Source organism: Triticum dicoccoides, chromosome 4A, assembly GCF_002162155.2.
Source record: "Triticum dicoccoides isolate Atlit2015 ecotype Zavitan chromosome 4A, WEW_v2.0, whole genome shotgun sequence".
NCBI lineage: Eukaryota > Viridiplantae > Streptophyta > Magnoliopsida > Poales > Poaceae > Triticum > Triticum dicoccoides.
Window position 1 is genome coordinate 644,619,228 of NC_041386.1, and position 26,608 is coordinate 644,645,835.

Sequence of the window (26,608 nt, forward strand, 5' to 3'; positions counted from 1 at the left end):
TCTGGATTATACTTTTAGGGTTCTACGAGGTTATTATTTGATTAGAGCAGAGTACGCGTACTGTATCGATTAATTCACTAGCCAGACCGCCGCTTTTCATGACGCCCCCGTGAAAATTGCAGATGTTTCAGCATATAGTTTAGTGATACTGCCTGAACCTATGGCCTTGTCAGCGGATCAGGTTGTATTTTCTACCTGGATCTTCCTGGTGCATGTCTTGTGTTGGATGATTGCGATGTATGGGTTGTGTTTGGGTCGCTTCTGCACACGCCCTCTGTGTGCTTCCATCAGCTCAGTGACCCAGGAGCAAAGGCTTCACTTAGTCCAGTAGCACTAGGATGCATTTCTGCGTGTGGGAGCACCACATATATGTATGATAAGTTATAAATATTGTTGCTGGAATCTAGGACATGTATGTTGTTGAAAGTGTGGCGACTTAACCTGGCAGTGGCATCTCTTATTATTGCAATCTGTTTAGAGCCATCGGTGTAATGCTGTATTTTTTATTTTATTTTTGTGGAGACAGGGGATGCTGTATTATGCCAAGGAAGCAACTAAATGTTAGTTGGAGAAAAAAAACGTTTGTTAGTGTTTAACGGAATGAAACAATTTGCTGTATGGCTCTTGAGATGATATTCCCTCTGTCCGGAAATACTTGTCGGAGAAATGGATGTATCTAGACGTATTTTAGTTCTAGGTACATCCATTTTTATCCATTTCTCTGACAAGTATTTGTCTGTCAGTTGGTTTTCTGAAAGTAGCAAAACACAAGCATTTTTTAAAAGCCATCTTATGTCAAACACAACTTAAATTTCCTTGCCTAACCCTAGAAAATTTGAAGGACAACTCTAGTTTGGGAATCTTATCTTGTTTATTGAAACTGCTTGCTATGCTTCCTTGGCTGGCATGTCGGCTGTGTTTGGTTGATGCCCACACTAGCCTACCATTGGCTTGCCAATTCTTTGGCCAAGGAATTTCTCACCCTCATTTGGCCAACTATTTGGCAAAAATCTGTGAGAAGAATGGTGGACGCCCATTGGCAACCAAAATTTTGGCAGGAAGCCAGACAATGACCAAGATTTGATAGGCACCCAATTTTTTGGCAGGGCTAGTATAGTATGGGCAGCAAACCAAACAGGCCTTCTTCCCCATGAAGTTAATCAACCTTCATCGGGTCTCATCTCACTCTTCAGAACACCCCCTTGTGGTGTTTTTTATGGTTTCCTTGGAAATTTGTAAGGATATAATCTCCATTTTTTAAATATATATTCGTAAAAAAAGCACTTCTATGTTTTGTATTCTTGTAGCATACATAAATTAATAGTTCTTAAACTGAAACATAAACAAGGGAAATGCTATTGCTGTGGTATAGCTGGGATGCACATCATTCATGGTTATTGTCGATGTTCTCTCTTCAAGTTTGTCTAAGTGATCGTTATCAGATCTCACTCTTGCAGTGGTACAATCATATAATGATTAGTTGAGGTCTGTATGGTGATTGTCTAACCATCTGTGTGTCGGGGCCATATTGCTGCACTGGTTCAAAAGTCTTGTTGCTAAAATTATTTTGTCTTCATACTTTACTTTTCTTGGTCAGTATAACCTGTTTTTAATGCTGGTGTTTTTGGCAATTATTTGCAACAGAAAAAGCATGCCTGCATATGTGTCTGACGTTGATGGAGCTCTTTATTTAGATTCTACTGTTATGTTTACGCAGATAACTATGGTGGCAGCATTAATGATCCAGTTGAAGATGGTGATACTGTGCTTCACCTGGCATGCTTATATGGCCATCTACTTTGTGTGCAGGTTTACATTGCTATCTTGCATAATTTTCTCCGCCTTCTTGGAAATTTTTCTCTGCTCAATGGTTGTATATAACCATGTTCATCTTGTCAGCTACTGCTGGAACGTGGAGCAAGCTTAGAGTCCAAAGATGAAGAAGGGGCAATTCCTCTCCATGATGCTTGTGCTGGAGGTATGCATTCTTTTACTTGCAGTGGGCTTATTTTTTCCTTTTTGCACTCAATGTGTTTAGTCTATTTACTGACACTCTTTGTACAGGCTTCACCGAGATAGTTCAGTACATTCTCAGTTTTGCTGCAAATGCTGAGGGTTGTGCAACACGAATGCTCAACACCGTTGATGCTGAAGGCGATACTGTAAGCCCTCTTGACCACTTGATCATATGCCAACCATGTTGCATTTACAGCTTTGTGCTATCAGTGGTCTATAACCTTATATGTTTGCTCCGTGCAGCCACTCCACCATGCTGCCAGAGGGGAACACATGGACACCGTCAAGCTTCTGCTCGAGGCTGGCGCATGTCCCAAGAAGGAGAATGCCTACGGGCAGGCAGCCGCCGAGATGGCCGATCAAGATACCGAAGTCCGGGCCCTGTTAACTGCCAAGCAAGTCGAGGCCAGCGTACACATGGCAAACTGATGGACCTGTCGGAGGGAACCCTTGGTTGAAATCGTTCAAATGATGAGTGGGTGGTAAAATGAGTGGTAGTATTAGACTATTAGCATCTCCATACACAGCTTGCCTACTATGAGAACTGCGTTTCTGTTATCATGAGAACTATGGAGTTTATGTGCAGAGAGGAGGACATGGCGCTTCTCCATTTGCCCTTTGTATCTGTATTTTTCGAGTTATATCAAAGGCTCAATTAGTTGAACTCTATGCCCTGCTTTTCCAGCATGATGATTGCTCTTACCCTTGCGAGAACTTTGAAGAAGGAAATATTTCGTCCATGACAACCTGAGACTGAATTGCTTAAGTTACTTGGGGCGTGTTTGGTGGAGTCTATGGGAATTTTGAAGGAGGCTTGAATGTTCAATAGCTTGCATTCTTGTGTGTTTGGTGGCAAAACAATGAATTTCTGCAACAACAATTTTTTTTTTACAATTCTTACTCAGTTTATATTGTAGATCGTTGCAATTCTAAATGGCAGCGAGTAGAGCTCATCCGTTTGTATCATTGATCTATGCAAATTCTACATTGTTAAGAGCAGTAATGTTTTTGCCTTGTTCTTTGATACTTGGTTCAATGTTTTCCATGTCTAGCTATTGTCAAAACTTTGTGCAAATATTTACTTATGTTGAAATCTTGCTAGAACTGTGTATACAATCCTTTTTTTTTCATTGTTACTCCATCTGTAAATTAATATACGACATTTTAGATCACTAAAGTAATGATTCAAAACGTCTTTTATTAGTGTACAGAGGGAGCAGATGATTGTGGTGGCATTCTGGCAATATCAGGAATGAGGTAACCACACTGAACTCATATAGTACATGCTATCAAACAGAAAAATCTCAGGTTAGCATGTCGTCTCATTAGATGGATGCTACTACATAAATACTGTAAGGTATGTACTCGGGCATGTCTAGAGCCAGCGTGTCTCGGTGGAGAACAAGGGTGAGAAGGCTACCAAACACACCCTCGCGTTCACCAGGCGTGGAGTCTGTTGCTACGCTTTTACTATGGTACTTACTTACGAAGCCTTTTATCCCAAACAAGTTGGGGTAGGCTAGATATGAAACCCTTTCACGAGGACTTCCCAGGAGGTCACCCATCCTAGTACTACTCTCGCCCAAATGGGTTTCATACCCAAAAGACTGGCTAGTTTTTACGTTGGCTCGCCAAGCCTATCACAACCCTTAGATATGAAACCCTTTCACGAGGACTTCCTAGGAGGTCACCCATCCTAGTACTATTCTCGCTCAAATGAGTTTCATACCTATGGGACTGGCTAGTTTTTACGTTGGCTCGCCAAGCCTATCACAACCCTCCTCCTTTACCCGGGCTTGGGACCGGCTATGCCTAGAAGACATAGGCGGAGTTACGCTTTTACCATGGTATAAGAGAAAATATTTTTGAGACACTGGTTTAAGAGGATGGAACTGTGATTTTGTCTTCTACAAAGTACAAAGATATGATTATGTTTTTTTTACTGGAACACCGTGCATTCCAATTACCAAGGACCAACCAGATCGGTGGTCACCACACGAGTTACAATATCAGGGAGATTTGAAAGCCAAACAAATTGGTTCCCATAGACACCACTACAGCCTAAAGCAGCCAGTTCATGGGCTGGGGCATTACAAGCGCGTGGACAGTGGTAGACATTCCACTTAATAAAACCGAACTGGAGCAGGTATTTGAGCTCGCGAAAGATGGCACCCAGTGGGGATCGAAAGAGTTCCAGGATTGGTGGTCTGCACAAGAGCCAAGCAATCAGTCTCAAAAACAACACGACCCATGCTATGGTCTTCAGCAAACCGGACTGCATGCAGCAGGGCCGAAGCTTCAGCATGAAGAGCATCGGACATGTTTTCCAACACGCCGGCGGCCGCGAAGAGGACGTCTCCAGCATGGTCCCGAGCAATGCACCCCCAGCCATCAGGTTATGACAGGCCCCTAAAAGCTGCATCAATGTTGATTTTAACCACATCCAGAGCTGGCTTGGCCCATTTCTGAATCCTCTGCACTCTTGGCTGTACATGTTTTGCATTGTATTCCCGCCATTTAGTGACATGTCTGGTAACTGAAGACTGAAACTCCTCCGCTGATGCTCTGTTTTGGTTATGATTCGCTTTGTTCCTCTCTGTCCACCACAACCACATGAAGCAAATTGCTCTTAGTTTTACATCCTCGGGTATACGAAAGAGTTCCTCCAGCAGCCGGCGAGATGTTTGGCATTCAAGCAGGCTTTGACGAACACCCTCCAGACCACAAGCACTCCACATTTTCTTTACCTCTTTGCAGCGCAGAAACAAGTGCCCTCCGTCCTCCAGCAGACGATGGCACACCACGCAACTTGTGTCCAGTTCAACTCCAATGTGCTCCACGTTTCGCAGCAAAGGATGACTATTGTGTGCCAATCTCCACATGAAGTGATGTACCTTCCCGGGGCAATTCACTTGCCAGAGGTGCCGCCACATTTTCCTTTCCTCCTCCCGCCCTGACGAGCATTCACCAGTTTGCCGCTGGCATTGGCGCCGAAGAAGGTCGACATGAATCCTATATGCTGAGCGGACAGAGAATAACCCCTTCCTGTCAAACTGCCATGCCATATGTTTTTGATATGGCGTGATACAAATCTTTCTCAAAATTGAATACCAAAGAAACCTAATGTACATTAATTGTATTTTTTTTTTAATTTCACGGCGTAGGGATTTTTATTACAAAATCACGAAAACGCGCCGCCGTGTGCGCTTTGCATGCTGGGGTCGGTAAGTAGCACTACTGGCACGAACCGGGGCCGGGCTGCCGATCTACATATAGCTGAACGCGAACCCACCAGCGAACGCGGAATTCCCCCACTCCCATTCGACCGATCGCCGCCTCCCCTCCATGGCGGCCGTGCAGCGCCGCCAACCCCTCCTCCCGCCCGCCTCGCATCAGCTGCGCCGCGGCGACACCGCGTGTTCCGGCACCGCGCCGCCGCCCGTCTGCCGCTACTGGAAGTCCGGCCACTGCGGCCGGAACCCCTGCCGGTTCCTCCACGCCGATCCGGCGGAGGCGCCGCCGGCCGTCGTCGTCGTCGCCAAGAAGCGCAGCAACACCTGGGTCAACACTTCCTCCAAAATCGCCAAGCCCAGCGCCACAACCGATGAAGGAGAGGCCGCGGTTCCTCCGGTGTCGCCGCCGCCGCCGACCAAACCCAGCCCCGCAACCAATGCCCGCGAGGCCGCGGTCCCTCAGGCGGCTTCTGATCGCGTCCAGGAACCACCGGTCGGCGGCGCATGGTGCGTCGGCGACGGCATCCGCGGCGTCGCCCGGCTCGAGGGCCACTCCAAGGCGGTCACCGGCGTCGCCGTGCCCGAAGGGTCCGGCAAGCTCTTCTCCGGCAACCTGGACGGCACGGTGCGCGCCTGGGACTGCGCTACCGGGCAGTGCGTCCGCGTCGCGCCGGTGCAGGAAGGGGAGGTGGGCCGCCTGATCGCCATGGGCCCGTGGGTGCTCGTCGGCGTCCGCGGCGTCGTCAGGGCGCTCCACGCGGGGAGCGGCAATGAGCTGCGGCTGCGGCTGCCCGCCGACGGCGCGCAGGTGACCGCACTCCTGGCAGAGGACGACGAGCGCCTCTTCGCCGGCGCGGAGGACGGCGCCATCTACATGTGGAGGCTGGACCGAGACCACCAGCGCTTCGACGAGGTCGCCGCGCTCGCGGGCCACGGCGGGCACGCCGTCGCGTCGCTGGCCCAGGGGAAGGGCGCGCTCTACTCTGGTGCGTCGGACGGCGGCATCAGGGTCTGGGACCTCGAGACGCGCCGGTGCGTCTGCAGATTCGCCGGCCACGCGTCCATGGTCACCGCGCTGCTGTGCTGGGACCGGTTCCTGCTCTCCTCGTCCGTCGACGGCACCGTCAAGGCCTGGAGGTCCAAGCCGGACCGTGACGACGTCGAGCCGGAGCTGGAGGTGCACTACACCCACAGGGAAGAGGGCGAGCGGGTGGTCGCCATGGACGGGACGCACGACGCCGACAAGAAGCCCGTCCTGCTGGTCTCGCGCGGCGACGGCATCGTTCGTGTCTACGACCTCCCGTCGTTCAAACCCAGAGGCCAGATTCACTGCAACGGCGAGGTCACGGCAATGTCGCTCAGGACCCCCGGCATGGTCTTCACCGGAGACGCGTCCGGCGAGGTCAGAGTGGTGAAGTGGACGCCGGCAGCTGCAGCCTGAATTATTCATTAGGTGCACCACTGGCCTCTGCAAACCGACCCCGTCGACCACAGGCAGCTTCGATTGTAGGCCAGTGAGCAATCAGTAGGATACCAGTTCAATGTGAAGATACCAGTGGCAATGCTTAGTACTCCATTATACAGTATGGATCAGAGATATTCAGAATCTGAAGAACTGCAATCACTTCATTCTTACTGTACTTGTCACAAAACCATGTCTCAGATGTTAACAGGAGAACAAAATGCGAAGGTTTTTCAGGATTTTTATCTGCCATGTCAAAGGAGCACATGCTGCAGAACGCATCAAGAAAAAGACTGGCAAGGAAGCAAAACTACACACTCTTGACAAGTCCAGAAACGAATTTCCATACGCTAAGTCTGGTGCTAAGGTTTTTACTGATCATCTCTCTCTCTCTCTCTTTCTCTCCCCATGATGTTGCCTAGTGCTTGGGCTTCACTAAGGTCTGGCAGCATGAAGCTAGAGCATCTGATGCGTCGAGGATTGGTGGTAGCGTGAAAGGGGGGAGGACGCCGCCTTTCCCGTGCCCAAAGGTCAGAGCGTTTCCGCCGAGCGTGTGGGCCATTGCAGCCTGCTGCTTGTTCAGCCCCTCCATTATGCAAGAGAACGCTGCGAAGGTGGCGCAGCTCTGAATCAACGCTTGAGGTGTTCCTGGGTTAAGAGAACCAACCACATGAGAAATGATGTAACCAAAGCTCTGATAGTAAAGAGATAAACTGTCGCTGGTATCAATAATTTATTCTAAAGAGCAGCTTGGCGCACATGCACAAATGATCCCCACAAACAAAAATCCAATCTTCAAACATCCTTCCAATGTGCCAGCTATAGACTCATGCCTCCTTGGACACTTGAATATTACAGAGAAAAGCTATGCAGGTAAAACATATGTGCCGGTAAAGCGACATAGCGGTGCAGTTTGAGCTAACAAGAGATGCATGCATAACAATGTGTCCAGCTAGCCACTAATATTACTGACCTTTTTCAGGTAACGTATTACCCATGAGCACTAACTGAAACTGAACATTGCAGCGAATTGTTCTTAATAAAATGTGCTAATCAGCACCACAGATGCATGAGTGATTCAGTTTCTACATGATGTGTTAGACATGAATATAGCTCGACTTTTTTTCAAGTGTCATTACAGTTAATTTGGACCCTGTCCCGTCTTATCCAGTGTGTGCAAGATTCCAACGACAAGCAAAACACGCACTCAAGTGTCTCCTGAGTAAGAACAAGGTATCTTGATTTTGTTAATTTCTTAGACATGATACTGAACTGCTTGGAAACCAGCTTTGATAAAGTATACTCCCTCCCTCCCAAAATAAGTGTCTCAAACTAAAGCTGAGACACTTATTTTGGGACGGAGGGAGTAACAATTAGAGGAAGCAATTCAGTCATGCATTTATAGGCAAAATTCAGTTTACATTCACACCCGATCTCTCTAAATAAATATCAGTTGAAATCCAATTCAAGAACTACAAGCACACAACATATAACTTACGCTCAATGGAGTACCTACATACTACACAGTTTACCAAATGCAAATTATTGTCCTAACCATACAGTTTTAGGAAGTAAAGAGTTTTTTACAGATTGCCAACCAGGAATTTACACATAGCAATTCAGGGTCGCTAGATTTTCAGAAAAATAACTGTTGAACAATCAAGTAGCCAGAGCACCAAATATTTGGTACACTATAAACCAAAACATGTTTGCCACTAGTAAGTACTAACAAAAAATGATAATGACACCCAATATCATACACCATCCTTTTTCATATGAGGTACAGTAACCAGACAATACCATTGTCACGTACACTAGTGAGCTGTGAAAGTAACATTAGTTCAACACAAATGTACCTGGAAAGCTCAAGGCAAGGCCAGTGCAACATCCAGCAATGCCAGAATTGACAACTGTCAAAGGAACATGTCAGTTGAGTTCATACTATATGTTCAACCATCGAGATTCCAACACACAAATAGAAAGATAAAAATGTAAACTTACGATCATCTTTTCCGCGTAGCTTTTTCAATAAGCACACAATAAAACTCTGGACGCCGGAGAGAACTGCAAAAGTCTAATTCAAGAAATTTCTATCATGAGCATTCTGTCTGGAAAAGGATAATGCATCTCAATTTGAGAGAACATATCCCCACAAGCATTATGAACAACAAACCTTGGCAGCAGAGCCTGCATTGCTGAGTGAGCCCTTGAAGCCCTTCTTAGTGATCAAACCTTGCCCTGAAAAAAGAACCGAGTGAGCCACATAAGGATTTTATATGCGAGGGGGATAACTAGGGTTCACAGGTTCTTTAAGTTAGTGAAACCATATCAACGCAGTATAAGAACATTCAGACTAGCAGAAACTATTAAAAGGTCCAGGCTACCAAACTAAAGGTATCGCGTGCAACGTGCAATTATCTGCAAAGCAATATATCCAGCAACACTGTATAACCTTATCTAGGAATTTCCGTAAGCTTGGATTCGAGTGAGAATTGCACGCGTCAGTGCAAGGGAAATTCCTATCACTATCTGCCCTAATAAGAGCTGACCACGAAAACTGAAAATTTGGGGACAGCAACAGCAGATAGATAATGATTGCAGCGACGCGTAATAGAGTTATCTGGGAGAAGAAAAGGGCGGGGTTGGGGAATGGGGATAATACCGTATCCAACGACGCCTCCAACGAAGGCGCCGGCGCCGAAGTCCCCGGCAGACCGGAGGAGGCAGACGACCGGAGCGGCGTACAGAGGCGACGGAGGCACGCCTCCCTCGGCTCCGAGCCCGTCGCCTTCCGACCCGTTCTCGCGCCTTGACGACATCTCCCTGAACGAACTCGCAGGCGGGGGGGCGGTGGACGGGGGAGGTCACCGGCGAGGCGGTGGGCGATGGCTGAGGATGAAGCGGCAGCGGCGGGGGAGACAAGGTAAGAGAGGAGGCGACGGGATGCGGTGGCGAGCTTTGGAGGACGATGCGATGGGCGTGGGCCGTGGGCCGTGGGCCGTCGGCAGTGATATGGACTTCTGTTAGGCAGGGCGGGCCGCGGGAAGGCAGGAATGCATTTTTTTCTCGCTCTGTGGATGTCCGCTCGATATGGAAAATGCAACATTTTTAGCTGCGATATTGTTTGCATTACTTTTTCTTTATTCTGAATGAACATGAGGTGCGGTTTCAGTACTAATAGGCACAAGGAGAAAGAGGTTAATCTTGATGGACAAGTGTTGCCTTAGGAGGGCACCTTTCAATATTTTGGGTCAATGCTGCAGAAGGACGAGGATATTGATGAAGATGTGAACCATCGAACCAAAATCGGATGGATGAAGTGCGGCCAAGCTTCTGACGTTCTCTATGACGAGAGTGCCATACAAGCTAGAAGGCGGGTTACATAAGACGACGATTTGACCCGCAATGTTGTATAGCGCTGAGTGTTAGCCGAGTAAAAGGCGACATGTTCAACAGCTAGGTGTAGCGGAGATGCACATGTTGAAATGAATGTGTGGTCATACAAGAAAGGATCAAATGAGAAATGATGATATATGGGATAGAGTCGGGGTAGCATTGATTGAAGAAATGCTTATTCAACATTATATAAGATAGTTACCTCCATAAACTCCAGTGCATAGCGGATGATGAAAGTGTATTGATAATTTCAAGAGAGGTCGGGATAAACTACACCCGGGCAAACGTCGGGCCGGGTCGGGTTCGGGCCGGGCTTGACAAAGCCCGAAGAGAAATTCCCAAGCCCGAGCCCGGCCCGGCCCGGCCCGAAGTACATGAACAGTGACACTTTTTAATTAAATTAATCATTTTCGGGATATTATTTTAATTTATTATACCTATATTTCAAATAAAATATGTTTTTTATATATTTCGGGCTTTATTCGGGCTTTCGGGCCGGGCTTCGGGTCAGAAAATGGAGCCCGAGCCCGGCCCGAATGTCGGGCTTCGGGTTCGGGCCGACGGGCCGGGTTGTCCATGACCGGGTCTAGGATAAACTGAACTTGACATGTGAGGAGTCTGTAAAGAGATATTTGAAGGACTGGAGTATCATCAAAGAAGTAGTCATGGACAGATGTGCCTAGAGCCTTATCATCCATGTGCCGAAACCATGAGTTGTTCGCAAGATATTATGTGTTTCAACTCTAATCTACCTCAATTTGTTTGGGACAGAAGTATGTGGAAGCTCATCATCCATAATCTTGCTGGTGCTGGTGCTGTTGCTTGTTGTAAACATTACTCCCTCCTTTCCGGTTTATAAGGCTCAATTCAAAAATCTCACCAACCAAGATAGATGATGAGTGATGGAATATTTTTTGTAGTTTGCAAAAGCACCCAATTAATGCTCTTGTTTTCCTCAAAAAATTATATTTACGAATGCATTAATTGCAATGCATGCATGCATAAAGTGCATGCATTGGTCAATTTTCTCTTAATACTTGCATGCAATAATTTAATGCACCTTAAAGTCTGAACATGTGATGGAGAACAATCAAATTGAGCCTTATAAAATGGAAAAACTAAAATTTTAAGATAAGCCCTATAAACCGAAAAGGAGGGAGTACATAACAATTAATAATACTATAAACAAGTGAATTTTGGTGCCAAAATATGATTAAATACTTCCTGCACACACACGAAAAGAAATCAAGACGGCCTTATTGCCATTCTTACATCATGCATATAGGCATGTTGTGTCACTAAAATTCACTACGATTTGGTAGCTTGTCATGCACTGATCTATCACTGTAAACATGATTATTTTTTTCACGGCTTTCGAAAGGGGTGGGTAATAGGATTTTTTTACCAATATATGTGTTGTATGAAATATTAGCGATCCATACAAAGCGCTATGACGTCGCATCCAGACACGGAGAAGACACGGCGAAAGTAGACGATCACACACCAGCAGCATGAAAAATATATTACTTTCCTCCTCGCTGTTCTTAGTTTTATATCCTTGAAAGATTGGCGATAGAAATGTCAAACCACAATTATTTCGTCGAGACTCTTATCTTTCTTTTGTTTAACGAAGATGGCGATGAGGGCCAATATGTCCTCGTTTCATGACATCTCGAGTAAAGTAACGCCAATGATTAAGTGTTTCTTTTCCGAAGAAATGATTAGTAAAGGTTTCAAGGTCAACCCTCGGCTGCACCATACGCTATGATAATGCTAGTTTCGGGACATCCATGTACGTAGCTGTGTTGGACAGGGAGCATCATTCCGTACGATTTGTCCTTTGGTGTACTTTGGCGTGCACAACCGAAAACTTAGCGCGGCTATGCATGTGCTTTGTTTGACACATGGCTCATTATCGTGTTGGATGAAAAGTACTCCCTCTATAAATTAATATAAAAGCGTTTAGATCATTAAAATAGTAATCTAAATACTATTATATTATTTACAGAGGAAGTACTATCATATGAGAGTCACTTTCTGGAATGGGCGTCTCAGTTGGTCAGGAGTGTTTGCATTTTTTTTTGAATTTATTCTAGGTTTTACAGTGATGTCTGTGTAGTGATATATGATGTTCCTGTCGACTATGATGTATATAATGACTTTCTCAATCTCATGATATACCGTCTTAGTCTCTCGAAGATGCTCATACGGATAACGTGCGCCTCAACTACAAGGTGCATGTGATGACTGCGTCAATTTTGAGATGTGTTGACTTAATCTCTCGGAAGTGTTCGTAGGGATAAGTGTACCTCAACTACATGGTATCTCTCGAGATATGCCGGTAGATTGTCATAGGTGTTCCTAGGATATGTGTGTGCGCGCACATGTGTTCAAGTAAGTAACATGTGTATATGAACGTCTATGTTTGTACTTTTTTTCGACTCACTTTCACAAGGAAATCTAAACCAAGTATATCACACCGTATGTGCTCCTGCCTTACCGCAATTATCACCCAAATGTAGTACCCCACATGAAGTGAAATTCATATCCAAAAATTTGTTAAAATTTAAAACACCAATAGTTTTACTAGATGCCGAGTTTTACGTATTGACGACAGGCAAGCATATTTTACCCTTTTCTTCGACCGTGTTTTTTTATCGACTTATAAAACAAGCCCCAGGTCATACGAGCAGTGAACTCACACCGGCATATGCGTAAGCATAACTGAGGTCACATGTACAAGTAAAAAAAAGGTGAAACGCGATGCCAAAACGATCCGGAGACCACACCGTCGCGTTAAGTAAAGGCATTATTTGTCGACGTAATTAAAAAAGACATTATTTGTCGACGTAATTAAAAAAAGGCATTATTTGTCGCCTACTCCATATATACACACCTAAGTACTACATCGGCAAGTAACCTACCTTGGAGAAGATGAGTTCTCTGATCTGGTTAAAATAGCACCAATGATTGGGATTTGTTTATCTGGCGGCTAAGTCAATGGACGCAAGCAATCTCGGCAGCCGCAAACCGAGGCCTCATTTGCTAAGTAACCAATCTTCTTCGATCTGGTGGCAGCATTCGTTTGAATATGTTTTACCCGCGTGAACACGAGAGAGACACCAATGACTTTTAAGTGCTCATGAGGCTTGGATTAAAATAGCACCAATTATCACCCAGGTACTCCCTCCGTTCCATAATGTAGCGCATATAGATTTTCTACAAAGTCAAACTTTATAAACTTTGACCAAGTTTATAGAGAAAACTATTTATATCTACAATACCAAATGTATATAATATGAAAGTATGTGTTGTGATGTATCTAAGCACACGTATTTGGTATTCTAGATGTATATGATTTTCTCTACAAACTTGGTCAAAGTTTATAAAGTTTGACTTCTAGAAAAATCTATATGCGCTACATTGTGGAACGGAGGGAGTATGATAATGTACCAGCTGCTGGGTGTACGGTCAGTGCCACCTCAAGCAAACGAAAGCTTCATGTCAACTCTCAGGAGCAACCTCATGTGCTAGCTCAAATCTGCACCGCTCTATTTAAACAAGCCCTCACCTTCTTCCTCCAACGGGAGCTAGCTACCTGCAGCTGCAGACCTTCGCCGCTAACCCGGAGTAGAACTGCAAGCTGCAACACCCCCTGAAGGAGATGTCGGCCCAGGCGGAGGAGCCGCGGGGCACGGAGACGGTGCCTGCCCCGCTCAAGCGCCATGACTCGCTGTGGGGTGATGCAGAGAAGGTGTCCCATTCCAACCACCATGGCTCCCGGGTATGTATATCATGTGTCGTCCTTCCCCTGCAATTCAGAGGGCCATGTCAATTCGCCGGCAGCAATGGTGCAATCTATCTGACGGAGCAGTGTGAGTACCCTACTTAACTTCCTCTGGGCGACGCATGCATGATATATATATGCAGGTGAGCTGGGTCCGGACGCTGAGCCTCGCGTTCCAGAGCGTCGGCATCATCTACGGCGACATCGGGACGTCGCCGCTCTACGTCTACTCCAGCACCTTCCCCGACGGCATCAAGCACAACGACGACCTCCTGGGCGTCCTGTCGCTCATCATCTACACCCTCATCATCATACCCATGCTCAAGTACGTCTTCATCGTGCTCTACGCAAACGACAACGGAGATGGTATATATGCATACGCATTTACGCATATATAACCCCAATTAGTTCCATCAAATTAGCATACGTACCTGCTTGCTGGATTGCTGAAGCTGGACTGCACGCTGCTCTTCTTGCTGGCTGGCTGTTGTTTGCAGGTGGCACGTTTGCGCTTTACTCGCTGATATCGCGGTATGCGAAGATCAGGATGATACCGGACCAGCAGGCCGAGGATGCTGCGGTGTCGAATTACCGGATAGAAGCGCCCAACTCGCAGCTGAGGAGGGCGCAGTGGGCCAAGCAGAAGCTCGAGTCTAGCAAGGCGGCCAAGATCGCGCTCTTCACCCTCACCATCCTCGGCACATCCATGGTGATCGGCGATGGAACCTTGACGCCCGCAATCTCTGGTAATCAATCAATCAATCAATCATGTATCAAAGAGTCAACGCCTATTAATTATATACAGTATTAATATTCTCATGCATAAAAGGAGAAGTAATACTAACATACATATATTTTGTTCATGGCAGTGCTGTCTGCAGTGAGTGGGATCAGAGAAAAAGCGCCAAGCCTGACTCAAAGTATGTGAATCCAAGGAAGGATTAGTAGCTAAGAAGTTTGCTTATATTTCTTACCCATCAGTCCATCACACCGATCTGACGGCCTTCCGTGGTTGTTTGAACAGCACAAGTGGTGCTCATCTCGGTGGCGATCCTGTTCATGCTCTTCTCGGTCCAGCGTTTCGGGACCGACAAGGTCGGCTACACGTTTGCTCCGGTCATCTCGGTGTGGTTCCTTTTCATTGCGGGCATCGGGTTGTACAACCTCGTCGTTCATGATGTCGGTGTCCTACGGGCCTTCAATCCGATATATATCATACAGTACTTCAAGAGGAATGGCAAGGAGGGATGGGTTTCACTTGGTGGAGTCATCTTGTGTGTCACAGGTAACCAACAATTTAACCTTTTCTGACTCACTGAAAAGACCTTGTGTTGCCTGCCTGCCTGCCTGCATAGGCTGTAATATAATAGTTAATCTGACAGGCACAGAAGGTATGTTTGCTGACCTGGGACATTTCAACATCAGGGCTGTTCAGGTACTTCAATGTTTATTAGATATAGATTCATTCTGGAAGTCAACTATCTTTCCCTAGCCACAAGTCATAACAGAACCATGCATATATATCCCACAGATCAGCTTCAACGGCATCTTGTTCCCGGCTGTTGGGCTGTGTTACATCGGCCAGGCGGCTTACCTGAGGAAATTCCCAGAGAACGTGGCAAACACCTTCTATAGATCTATCCCAGGTAGGTACAAGAACAAATAAGCATATTCCCAGCAAATATATGTACTTGGTAAATAAATAGATAAATATGTGTGCATGTTCCTCCTGCAGCACCCATGTTCTGGCCAACCTTCATCGTTGCCATCCTTGCTGCCATCATAGCAAGCCAAGCTATGCTGTCCGGCGCATTTGCCATCCTCTCCAAGGCTCTGTCTCTGGGTTGCATGCCCAGGGTTCAAGTCATCCACACATCACACAAGTACGAGGGGCAGGTGTACATTCCTGAAGTCAACTTCATAATGGGATTGGCGAGCATCGTAGTCACCGTCGCCTTCAGAACCACCACCAGCATCGGACATGCTTATGGTAAGTTGGTACCCACCACTCCCACTTCAATGGTTTGTGTTTGATGATCCTTTCAACAGCCTGATGGGTCAAAATTTGATGTGATACGTATGTTGGTGGCTCGCAGGGATCTGTGTTGTTACTACATTCATCATCACCACCCACCTGATGACCGTCGTGATGCTCCTCATATGGAAGAAGCACGTCATCTTCATCGCGCTCTTCTACGTCGTGTTTGGCTCCATAGAGTTGATCTACCTCTCTTCCATACTGTCGAAATTCATCGAGGGCGGCTACCTCCCCATCTGCTTCGCGCTGGTCGTGATGAGCCTGATGGCGGCATGGCACTACGTCCAAGTCAAGAGGTACTGGTACGAGCTGGATCACATCGTGCCCACCAGTGAACTGACAGTGCTGCTCGAGAAGAACGATGTGAGGAGGATCCCTGGGGTTGGCCTCCTCTACACGGAGCTGGTCCAGGGCATCCCTCCGGTGTTCCCTCGGCTGATCGAGAGGATACCATCCGTGCACTCCATCTTCATGTTCATGTCCATCAAGCACCTGCCCATCTCGCGTGTCCTGCCCGCAGAGAGGTTTCTCTTCCGGCAGGTCGGCCCGAGGGAGCAGCGGATGTTCCGCTGCGTGGCGCGGTATGGATATACCGACACGCTGGAGGAGCCCAAGGAGTTTGTGGCCTTCCTCATGGATGGGCTCAAGATGTTCATTCAGGAGGAGAGCGCATTCGCACACAACGAAGTGGAGGAGATCACCGCTGGTGGTGAAGCTTCCAGTGATCAGCCATCTATGGCATCGGGGCGATCCACGCGCAATGCAGTGCACAGCGAGGAGACGGTCCAAGCCAGGGTGAGCAGCCACTCGTCGGGGAGGATCGCTAGCTTCCGTTCCAACCGGACAGTCGAGGAGGAGAAGCAACTGATCGACAGAGAGGTGGAACACGGGATGGTGTATCTGATGGGTGAGGCCAATGTCACCGCCAAAGCCAACTCGTCGGTGTTCAAGAAGATGGTGGTCAACTATGTTTACACATTCTTGAGGAAGAACTTGACGGAGGGGCACAAGGCACTAGCCATTCCGAAAGATCAGTTGCTCAAAGTTGGGATCACATACGAGATATAGTGATTTCACCCCAAGCGTGTACGTATGATCGGGGATGTGCGTGAGCTAAACCATGTGATTCTGGCTGTATGGTAGTACTAGTTTGAAGGGCGAAGAGGATATGCGTGTGTGCCCGCACACCTATTTTCTTTGGGTTTGGATTTGATGGTTTTCTTCATGCTTTGGTTTCTATGTACAGTGTACCGTTATCTGAGCTGAATATAAGGGTGTTTTTTTATGAACTAAGTTATAGGGATGATATTGCAAGCACAACTTCAACTGGTGAGTGTGCTCCCTTGTCATAAGCAAGGTTCATGATTCTTTTTTGACTGGTCGGAATGCAGTTGTGGAGCCAGGATTCTCAACATGAATGTGGGGAGTTAAAAAAAAACACTATCTTAGAACAATAATACGACATGGAGATTCACAATTAACGACAATGAAATTACAACAAACTGTTACACAGTACACCCTCCGTCCCAAAATAAGTGACTCAACTTTATACTGGGACGGAGGGAGTATGTAACAATAACATCTCCTGTAGTTGAGTTACATCGCAAAATCACGGAGAAATCACAAGTTAACTCTACAATCCTCTTTTAGAAAAGGGGAATAACGGCACCATCTTTTACTTGCATGAATAAATTAACGTTCAAGAAAAGTAACCAGGCAAGGCAAACCATGGAAGCACGCACAAGAAAAGTAATGCATAGATTTCACCTTGCTCCTTCCTCCCTCGACCAAATGCAAATTGCAGAGAAGGTTGCTGAAACTCGATTGGCTTCTAGAAGCCCGCGGAAGACAGATCAATAGATGTGGGTCACCCTCTGTTCTTGGTTGGAGAAATACAGAAACCTAGAAGAAGAAGAAGATTAGAGAACTCACAACAGACGCCGACGTCGAGGCCGCGCCGTCCTGCCTGCCGCCGAGGAGTGGCGCGGGATAACGTGACGAGGACGATGCGGGTGCCCTGAGCGGCCGTGGTGACAGAGAGTACTGGAGTGGGAGATCAGGCAGACGGGGTGCGGCCGTGTGGCGGCGCCGGCGCCTGGGGCCTGGAAATGGGAGAAGCAAGAGGGAAGCGGGGTTGTTATTACCGGGGGACTAGAATGACTCTGCAGTCTGCACCCCATCCCACCCCACCCCACCCCACCCCACCTACCCCCCCCTCTCCGGCGACGCCTCCCGCTTGGACCGTTGGGCAGATTTCGCCGGTGACGCCGCGCCCCTCGCGGCCTACGTTCCTCGCAGCAACTCGGAGCCTGATCGAGTTCCTTCACCCCGGGCGGCAGGTGCGTTTTTCTGCGGCAGGGGTTGGGATTGGAGCTGCGCTGGAGGAGGCGGAGGGCGGCGGACGGGGAGCGTTGGCGGTGGGCGGCCGACAGGATGAGTGCAACGGGAGCCCGAGATGTGGCGTCAGATGCAGAGATCCAAGTGCTGGTGTTCGCGAGGAATCATGCAGAGAGAAATCTGCGCGATGCCAAAAGGACTCTGGCTCTACGAGCAATGTCGAGGACCGATGCGAACGAGCGAGAGCTCTACAAGCAATGTCGAGGACCGATGCGAACGAGCGAGAGAGGATTTTCGCCATGGCACCTGTGCTGACAGTGGATCTGATTTTGCGGTGGGCGGAGGAGGAGGCATGTTCAACCTCAAGGGCACAGAGAGCGAAATGGAGGTTGTTCAGAAGGGATTGAGAGGTGATCAGACTGGGGAGAGAGGAATTCGTGTCCTGGACCCCAACAGGACGAAGGATTCAGGGGTTTCATCGCCATTGCTAGTGCTTGGGGAGCATGGAGGCTTCAGCTTCGAGCTGCGCATGGAGAGGAGTTTGGTCAGGAGAGATTCGGGCCCTGGTGACTTACATGTGGCCCCCGCTGCAAGTGAGTGGGAGGAGGTGGATGCCACCTACTTTGGACAGCTGTGGGGGGAGCAGTTATCAACACCCCCCCCCACACACACACACATACAACCCGTGCTGCACGGCGCCCGTGTGAAAAAAGCAAACCCTAGAGAAGGGGGAGCCATAGTCTGGATCCGTAGGGGTTTGTGGGAGGAGAAGAGTTTTGATGTTGATGATTGTTTTCCTACAGCAGAAAGAGATTTGAGGTTCAAAGATCCGATCGTTTTCAGCTGGTCCACCTTAGTTTCTAGAGGGGTGAGATTGGCCAGAGATCTGCGGGAGAGGAAGAAAGAAATGGCTGATAACGCAAGAGGTCGATGCAGGGGGAGAGGTGCGGGAAGACCTCTACCTCCGCAGCAGATGCAGGGTGCGCCGGATCAGGGGGGATGGGACCCTTTGGATACCCGCCGCCTTTCTTCGGCTATCCAGGGGCTCCTCCTCCATGGATGTTTGCGGGTGGCTTTCCGCCTTATCCTCCACAGGGGATGTTTCCTCAATAGGGGCAGTGGGGATCTGGAGGAGGGCAGCAAACAGAAGGGCAAATGCATCAACAGAAGCCTCGAGGCCAGAATCAGGTTCAGGGAAAAGAGGGGAAGCAGAAGAAAGGGAAAATCAAAGTGACTGCAGGTCCTGGGACAGTGGATAGGAGTGAGCAAGGGGGTCATGCTGTGGAATTTACTGAATATGCTCAGGTCACTTGCTATAACTGTGGGGATCCGGGACATCATCGAGCTATATGTGAAAAACCCCAAGAAGTGTTTCATTTGCAAAGCTACAGCACACCAGGTTGATGCTTGTCCTGTCAAGAAGAGACCTCACCAGGTGGCAAAGTACATTGGGAGTGCTGCTCCAGGTTTGGGTTTTTATCACCTGGAGGTAGCCGATATGGGTGTAAATTCCATTGGTGTTCTGAAAAACAATGGTGTGGTCTATGTTGAGGAGGGGGAGATTAGTAAGGAGGAGCTGGCTAAAGAATTCTCATCTATATACAAGACCAATTGGCCCTGGCAAATCAGGGCCTTGGATGAGTGGTCATACCTGGTGAAGTTTCCACCACACATTTCAGTGGAGCAAGTAGCTGGGTATCCAAGCTTTGGACTTACGAAAAAGATGTGGTGGTTAATGTGGAGGTCTGGAAAGAAGAGATAGGAGATATGGAAGAACTGGCTGAGGTCTGGATTCAGATAAGGGGTTTACTCCCCATGGTGTGAATGGGCTGTGGTAGACCAATGCACATCCTCGTTTGGGCTGCTTCTCGACATGGACTGGCAAGGAATGTTCCAGAACATGTTTGAGTATGTTAGGGTGAAAGTCCATTGTAGAGATCCATCTAAAATCCCTACAGAAAGAATGTTTGAAATGGAAGGCATAACCTTTAAAGTGAAATTTGCTGTGGAGGTCCCTGTGCGGGATAGATCAAACAAAGGGCAGAGCTCTGAGGCAAGGAAAGATGGGGATGATGATGCTAGTGAACAGGACAATATGGAAACTGATAAAAGAGAGAATCTGGGAGGTGGAGCTCCTAAAGCTGGAGGCAAGCAAACTAATGCTGACACCCATCCTGCAAAAACTGCTAGTACAGGGAGTGGAAATCAGAAAAAGGTGGCGATGCAGGAGGAGGGTACAGGAGAAGATTCTGGACTGGAGGTGATAACCCACAAGTATAGGGGATCGCAACAGTTTTCGAGGATAGAGTATTCAACCCAAATTTATTGATTCGACACAAGGGGAGCCAAAGAATATTCTCAAGTATTAGCAGCTGAGTTGTCAATTCAACCACACTTGGAAACTTAATATCTGCAGCAAAGTATTTAGTAGCAAAGTAATATGATAGTAATGGTAATGGTAGCAAAAGGTATTGATAGTAAAAGTAATGTTTTTGGTATTTTCTAGTGATGATAGCAATAGCAACGGAAAAGTAAATAAGCGAAGAACAATATATGGAAAGCTCATAGGCAATGGATCAATGATGGAGAATTATGCCGGATGCGGTTCATCATGTAACAGTCATAACCTAGGGTGACACAGAAATAGCTCCAATTCATCAATATAATGTAGGCATGTATTCCGAATATAGTCATACGTGCTTATGGAAAAGAACTTGCATGAAATCTTTTGTCCTACCCTCCCGTGGCAGCGGGGTCCTTACGGAAACTAAGGGATATTAAGGCCTCCTTTTAATAGAGTACTGGAACAAAGCATTAACACATAGTAAATACATGAACTCCTCAAACTACGGTCATCACCGGTAAGTATCCCGATTATTGTCACTTCGGGGTTAACGGATCATAACACATAATAGGTGACTATAGACTTGCAAGATAGGATCAAAACTCTCATATATTGATGAAAACATAATAGGTTCAGATCTGAAATCATGGCACTCAGGCCCTAGTGACAAGCATTAAGCATAGAAAAGTCATAGCAACATCAATCTCAGAACATAGTGGATACTAGGGATCAAACCCTAACAAAACTAACTCGATTACATGATAGATCTCATCCAACCCATCACCGTCCAGCAAGCCTACGATAGAATTACTCACGCACGGCGGTGAGCATCATGAAATTGGTGGAGGATGGTTGATGATGCCGATGGCGATGGATTCCCCTCTTCGGAGCCCCGAACGGACACCAAATCAGCCCTCCCGAGAGGTTTTAGGGCTTGGCGGCGGCTCCGTATCGTAAAACGCGATGATTTCTTCTCTCTGATTTTTTCTCCCCGAAAGCAAATATATAGAGTTGGTCTTGAGGTCGGAGGAGCTCCAAGGGGCCCACGAGGTAGGGGGGCGCGCCCCCCACCCTCGTGGACCGGTGGTGGGCCCCCTGGTCTTCATCTTTTGTAGGTATTTTTATATTGTCTGAATAGATGTTTCGTGAAGTTTCAGGTCATTCCGAGAACTTTTGTTTCTGCACATAAATAACACCATGGTAATTCTGCTGAAAACAGCGTCAGTCCGGGTTAGTTCCATTTAAATCATGCAAGTTAGAATCCAAAACAAGGGCAAAAGTATTTGGAAAAGTAGATACGACGGAGACGTATCAACTCCCCCAAGCTTAAACCTTTGCTTGTCCTCAAGCAATTCAGTTGACAAACTGAAAGTGATAAAGAAAAACTTTTACAAACTCTATTTGCTCTTGTTGTTGTAAATATGTAAATCCAGCATTCAAGTTTTCAGCAAAGATTATAACTAACCACATTCACAATAACGCTTAGGTATCAAGTTTACTCATATCAATGGCATAATCAACTAGCAAGCAATAATAATAAATCTCAGATGACAACACTTTCTCAAAACAATCATAATATGATATAATAAGATGGTATCTCGTTAGCCCTTTCTGAGACTGCAAAACATAAATGCAGAGCACCTTTAAAGATCAAGGACTGACTAGACATTGTAATTCATGGTAAAAGAGATCCAGTCAAGTAATACTCAATGTAAACTAACAGTAATGAATGCAAATGACAGCGGTGCTCTCCAACTTGTGCTTTTTAATAAGAGGATGATGAGTCAGCATAAAAGTAAATAGATAGGCCCTTCGCAGAGGGAACCGGGATTTGTAGAGGTGCCAGAGCTCGGTTTTGAAATAGAGGTGAGTAATATTTTGAGCGGTATACTTTCATTGTCAACATAACAACCAAGAGATGGCGATATCTTCCATGCTACACACATTATTGGCCGTTCCCAAACAGAATGGTAAAGTTTATACTCCCCCTTCCATCAACAAGCATCAATCCATGGCTTTCTCGAAACAACGAGTGCCTTCAACTAACAAGAGTCTCAGGGGGAGTTTTGTTTGCAATTATTTTGATTTAGTTTGCATAAAGCATGGGACTAGGCATCCCGGTGACCAGCCATTTTTCTCGTGAGTGAGGAGCGGAGTCCACTCCTCTTGAGAATAACCTGCCTAACATGGAAGATACGGACAATCCTAGTTGATACATGAGCTATTCGAGCATACAAAACAGGATATTTATTTGAAGGTTTAGAGTTTGGCACATACAAATTTACTTGGAACGGCAGGTAGATACCGTATATAGATAGGTATAGTGGACTCATGTGGAATAACTTTGGGGTTTATGGAGTTGGATGCACAAGCAGTATTCTCGCTTAGTACAAGTGAAGGCTAGCAAAAGACTATGAAGCGACCAGCTAGAGGGCGACAACAGTCATGAACATGCTTTAAAATTAATCAACACCGAATGCAAGCATGAGTAGGATATGATCCACCATGAACATAAATATCGTCATGGCTATGTTGATTTTATTTCAACTACATGCGTGAACATGCGCCAAGTCAAGTCATTTAAATCATTCAGAGGAGGATACCACCTTATCATACCACATCATAACCATTTTAATAGCATGTTGGCACGCAAGGTAAACTATTATAAGCTCCCAGCTAATCAAGCATGGCACAAAAAGCTATGATCTCTAGTTGTCATTGCAAACATTTAGAAATATTATAACCGAGCACTTTTCCAGCCCTCTTAGACCATTATCATTTTCGACCGTCGAATATGCTCTTCTAAGCGTTTCAGGCCGTTGGATGTGAGTGCAATCCCCTATGGGTTTCAGTTGCGAACAGAGAGAGCTAGACGGGCTGGGCCGCTGCTCCCAGAACAAAATTGGAGCTCTACTATTGTCTGGGTATACGGGCTTGACACCCACGAGTAACAAAGCCCGTGAAAAAATACAGCTTTCCGGAGCGAGCAAGGCTCCCGGTGTGCGTCGTCCAGTACTTGTCTCGCGAACGACGGATCTATACGATGCGAGCGACCGCACCTCCAACGACGCCATGGTCGCCTCACTTGGCGACGCCAAGGGAAAGCGGGGCCGAAGCGTCGGCTGCAATTAGACTCCACTTGCCGTTGATTTAGCACGTAGTCAATCGCAGTTGCTGCGGGCATTAACCACAATTGATGTGCGCCACTCTTTCCGGCGTCCGATTATTGCAGATCGCTTATGACTCTTATTCAGTTTCTTCCTTCATGTGATTCATCTTCTTCCTTTATTAGATGCGCGAGGACGCTCACAATTCTGGTTCAGTTTCTTCCTATAATCGTTGCGCGTCTACATAATCTCCACCCACCCTGCTACTGCTCATTCCCCAACTTTGTTTGGCAGGGTCACATCTTCTGGTCATGCTTCGCCAGGTTTCCACTGCAGGCCTATCGCCCCTCCTTCCTCACATCTTCCATCCAGTTACTACTGATACCGAGTCCCTTCTGATTCATGACAGGCACTTGTTCTGCTGCAGGTGCTCTCACATCTCAGTTGATGTATTGGAACCGCCGACGGGTTCTGGTGGTTATTTCGGGCACTTCTAAAGCTCATGATTTGCAATGGTTGGCGCCCAGGTTAGTATACATGTACTCACATGTCTTATTGTACATATGTATGGAAGCCCATGATTTGTAAAATTTGATGCTACTGAATGTCTAATTGTGTATACACTTCCAGAGTCTCACTCACATATCTTATCATCCATATATGTATGTGTGCCTACAATTTGTAAAATTTGATGCTACTGACTGTGTATACAGTTCCAGAGTCTCAAACACTGCTACTATTGACTATTGTTGTTGAGGATTAGCTCTAAACAACATATGCGATTTACTGATGCACACTAATTAGATGTTGTAGGACTTACAATGCCTCATCTTCCTTACACTAAGACAAGTTCTTGCATGGATAAAGCCAGTAGGAATAACGTAGAGCTCTAATTGAAAGTCACTTCAATAATTAGAATATCTATGTTGCTGAAACACAGCAATATAACTTGAATTTGGTCCATCTACCGGAATTGGTTACGAAAATATAAGTTTAGCTTAAATTGTTTCATGTAAATTCTGGGACGGTGATGCATGTGATGTTGGTGTGGTTGTGAGATTTAGCGTTATGGTTTCTTGGTTCTGATTCTCAATATCATGATCAGTTTGTTGTTACTATACAGGACATAATCTTGGGTGTCCATGTGGTGGAAATAAGCTATTGATATACAGTTTTAGTGTTCTATTTCAAAAAGATATCTTAGTTTCTGACTGTTATTAATCCCCGTTCATTTGTTCCATGGCTACCGATGTATTGATCAAATACTATATGTACCGTACCAGCATTAAGAGTCTGTGATGTCATACCATGTTCATAAATTTAATTGCCTTATTTGTATCCTCTGTTGTTCTTCTACTCATATTCATGTTAACCAGTGAATATTTATACCGTCCCTTTTTGCATTAAAATGTAAACCACTATTTTCTACAGCCAAGGTTGAGAAATCGATTAAACCAAACAACCATCAGAATTTGCAATGCATATGACATCCTCCCAAAAGTGCAAGATTGATTTGCAGTCGTCTAAAATCACAGTTGATGTTGCATATTAATTCAGTTTTTATAATGGTTTATTAAGACATGTTTTTCAGTTTTTAATTAAATTTCTCACATGTTTGTATGTATTACGAGGCATATTTGTCATTTTGCATAGTCTGAAATTATTTATTGATTTATCTTTCAGTCTATTTTTACTTTTGCATATTGCTAACTTATTAAGAGGCCATATTCCTTAACCTTTTTTACTGTTATTACTGTTCTACTGTAATAGGGCATTGCGTCTATCGTGCACTGTCCTCTTCATCATGTTTGAGGGTGATCAGATCTCCAGCCAATTGGTATACTCTCGATATACTACTGATGTCTGCGGTTTGGCGACTTTAAAAAAATGTGAAACTGCACTTCTGTACTCTAAGCGTCTTCCTCTCTATTTATATGGGTAATATATGTGAACATGTTTAATTGTTGGTACAAAAAAGTTTCAGTTGATTGTAACCGCTTCTTCATCATAGAAAAAAGCAAACCATATGTTACTTCAATCCACGTGGGGATTTTATTAATGCTATTGTAGCTTCGAATTGTCTACTAAAGTCTTGTGAACCTACCATCCAGTTCTACATTTGGCCAAAAATACCTCCAGATAGTTCGAATGTCGGCTTTTGATATTCTCGTATGGCCTACCATATGGGTAACTTTATTGTTACAAGCTATCTGTACATCAAAGATTAGTCTCTCACCCTGATGCCAACAAATCATGTTATCCTCTTTATATATATAGATAGCCATTATACATCCATACATTTCTTTACTTGATCTCTAAGTTTCAACGTTTTTTTGGGGATGCACAGGGTCTGCATGTCTCCACGAAGAGAAAATTGCAAAATGACGACTATTAAAGCATCAAGTGTTAGTATATTTTTGGTTCTGCGGACGGATGTGATATTGTGGATGCGTCTGCTTTCAAGGTTTTTTTAACTGAGTTATTTTTGTGTGCAAAAGCTAGATCTCAAGCTTTCAACATTGTTCAGTTTCACGCGTAAATGCAGGCTTGCTTTTCTTAAAGAATAAATTTTTTATAAGGCAGAAGGCTTTCAACATTGTTCAGCTTCATGAATAAATTGAGAATTGTTTTTCTTAAAGAATAATTTTGTTGCTATCAAAATTGCTCGAATTATGCATAAATTCATGTAATAGATCAAAATTGAGACCACGAAGGCCTTTGATGTTCTGGCCAACGATCACCCTGTTGCATTGCTCCTGTAGTGTACCAACTATTACATCATGCTATTTATATCACCTTGATGTTTCATTATTCTAAAATATAACAGATATAATCTTAGTGTTATGTCGTATGCCATGTATTTTTAGAAATACCTACCATTTTATTGT

General features: G+C 45.8%; 4 protein-coding genes across 4 annotated transcripts in view; 3 read left to right on the forward strand and 1 right to left on the reverse strand.

Moving 5' to 3' along the window:
* LOC119287657 (serine/threonine-protein phosphatase 6 regulatory ankyrin repeat subunit C-like) overlaps nt 1–2,720 on the forward strand; it is a 3,332-nt gene extending 612 nt beyond the window's left edge. The window contains exons 2-5 of the mRNA XM_037567239.1: nt 1,704–1,809; nt 1,900–1,978; nt 2,065–2,162; nt 2,260–2,720. Of these exons, the coding sequence (XP_037423136.1) occupies nt 1,704–1,809; nt 1,900–1,978; nt 2,065–2,162; nt 2,260–2,445 (469 nt within the window). The 3' untranslated portion in view covers nt 2,446–2,720. The remainder of the gene's footprint in view (nt 1–1,703; nt 1,810–1,899; nt 1,979–2,064; nt 2,163–2,259) is intronic.
* Nucleotides 2,721–5,361: 2,641 nt separating this feature from the next.
* LOC119287658 (zinc finger CCCH domain-containing protein 48-like) lies at nt 5,362–6,956 on the forward strand. Its single transcript, XM_037567240.1, has one exon. The coding sequence runs from the start codon at nt 5,362–5,364 to the stop codon at nt 6,688–6,690; it is 1,329 nt and encodes a 442-aa protein (XP_037423137.1). The 3' UTR covers nt 6,691–6,956.
* Nucleotides 6,858–9,652, reverse strand: LOC119287659 (mitochondrial import inner membrane translocase subunit TIM22-3-like). Its single transcript, XM_037567241.1, has 5 exons — nt 9,374–9,652; nt 8,885–8,949; nt 8,713–8,785; nt 8,568–8,621; nt 6,858–7,359 (listed from the first exon to the last, which is right to left on the reverse strand). The coding sequence occupies exons 1-5, from the start codon at nt 9,528–9,530 to the stop codon at nt 7,130–7,132; spliced, it is 579 nt and encodes a 192-aa protein (XP_037423138.1). The 5' UTR covers nt 9,531–9,652; the 3' UTR covers nt 6,858–7,129.
* Nucleotides 9,653–13,698: 4,046 nt separating this feature from the next.
* Nucleotides 13,699–17,221, forward strand: LOC119287660 (potassium transporter 1-like). The gene is made up of 9 exons (XM_037567242.1): nt 13,699–13,891; nt 14,038–14,260; nt 14,392–14,640; nt 14,764–14,814; nt 14,919–15,179; nt 15,277–15,329; nt 15,426–15,540; nt 15,630–15,884; nt 15,991–17,221. The coding sequence occupies exons 1-9, from the start codon at nt 13,772–13,774 to the stop codon at nt 16,998–17,000; spliced, it is 2,337 nt and encodes a 778-aa protein (XP_037423139.1). The 5' UTR covers nt 13,699–13,771; the 3' UTR covers nt 17,001–17,221.
* The last annotated feature ends 9,387 nt before the right edge of the window (nt 17,222–26,608 follow it).

Coding starts and splice junctions, on each gene's coding strand:
- LOC119287658 (XM_037567240.1), top strand. CDS start 5,362: ATGGCGGCCGTGCAGCGCCGCCAACCCCTCCTCCCGCCCGCCTCGCAT.
- LOC119287659 (XM_037567241.1), bottom strand. CDS start 9,530: ATGTCGTCAAGGCGCGAGAACGGGTCGGAAGGCGACGGGCTCGGAGCC. Junction 8,622..8,712: donor GCTACGCGGAAAAGATGATC/GTAAGTTTACAT, acceptor TTCCTTTGACAG/TTGTCAATTCTGGCATTGCT. Junction 7,360..8,567: donor CCTTGCCTTGAGCTTTCCAG/GTACATTTGTGT, acceptor CTCTTAACCCAG/GAACACCTCAAGCGTTGATT.
- LOC119287660 (XM_037567242.1), top strand. CDS start 13,772: ATGTCGGCCCAGGCGGAGGAGCCGCGGGGCACGGAGACGGTGCCTGCC. Junction 14,261..14,391: donor CGCAAACGACAACGGAGATG/GTATATATGCAT, acceptor TGTTGTTTGCAG/GTGGCACGTTTGCGCTTTAC. Junction 14,815..14,918: donor AGCGCCAAGCCTGACTCAAA/GTATGTGAATCC, acceptor TTGTTTGAACAG/CACAAGTGGTGCTCATCTCG.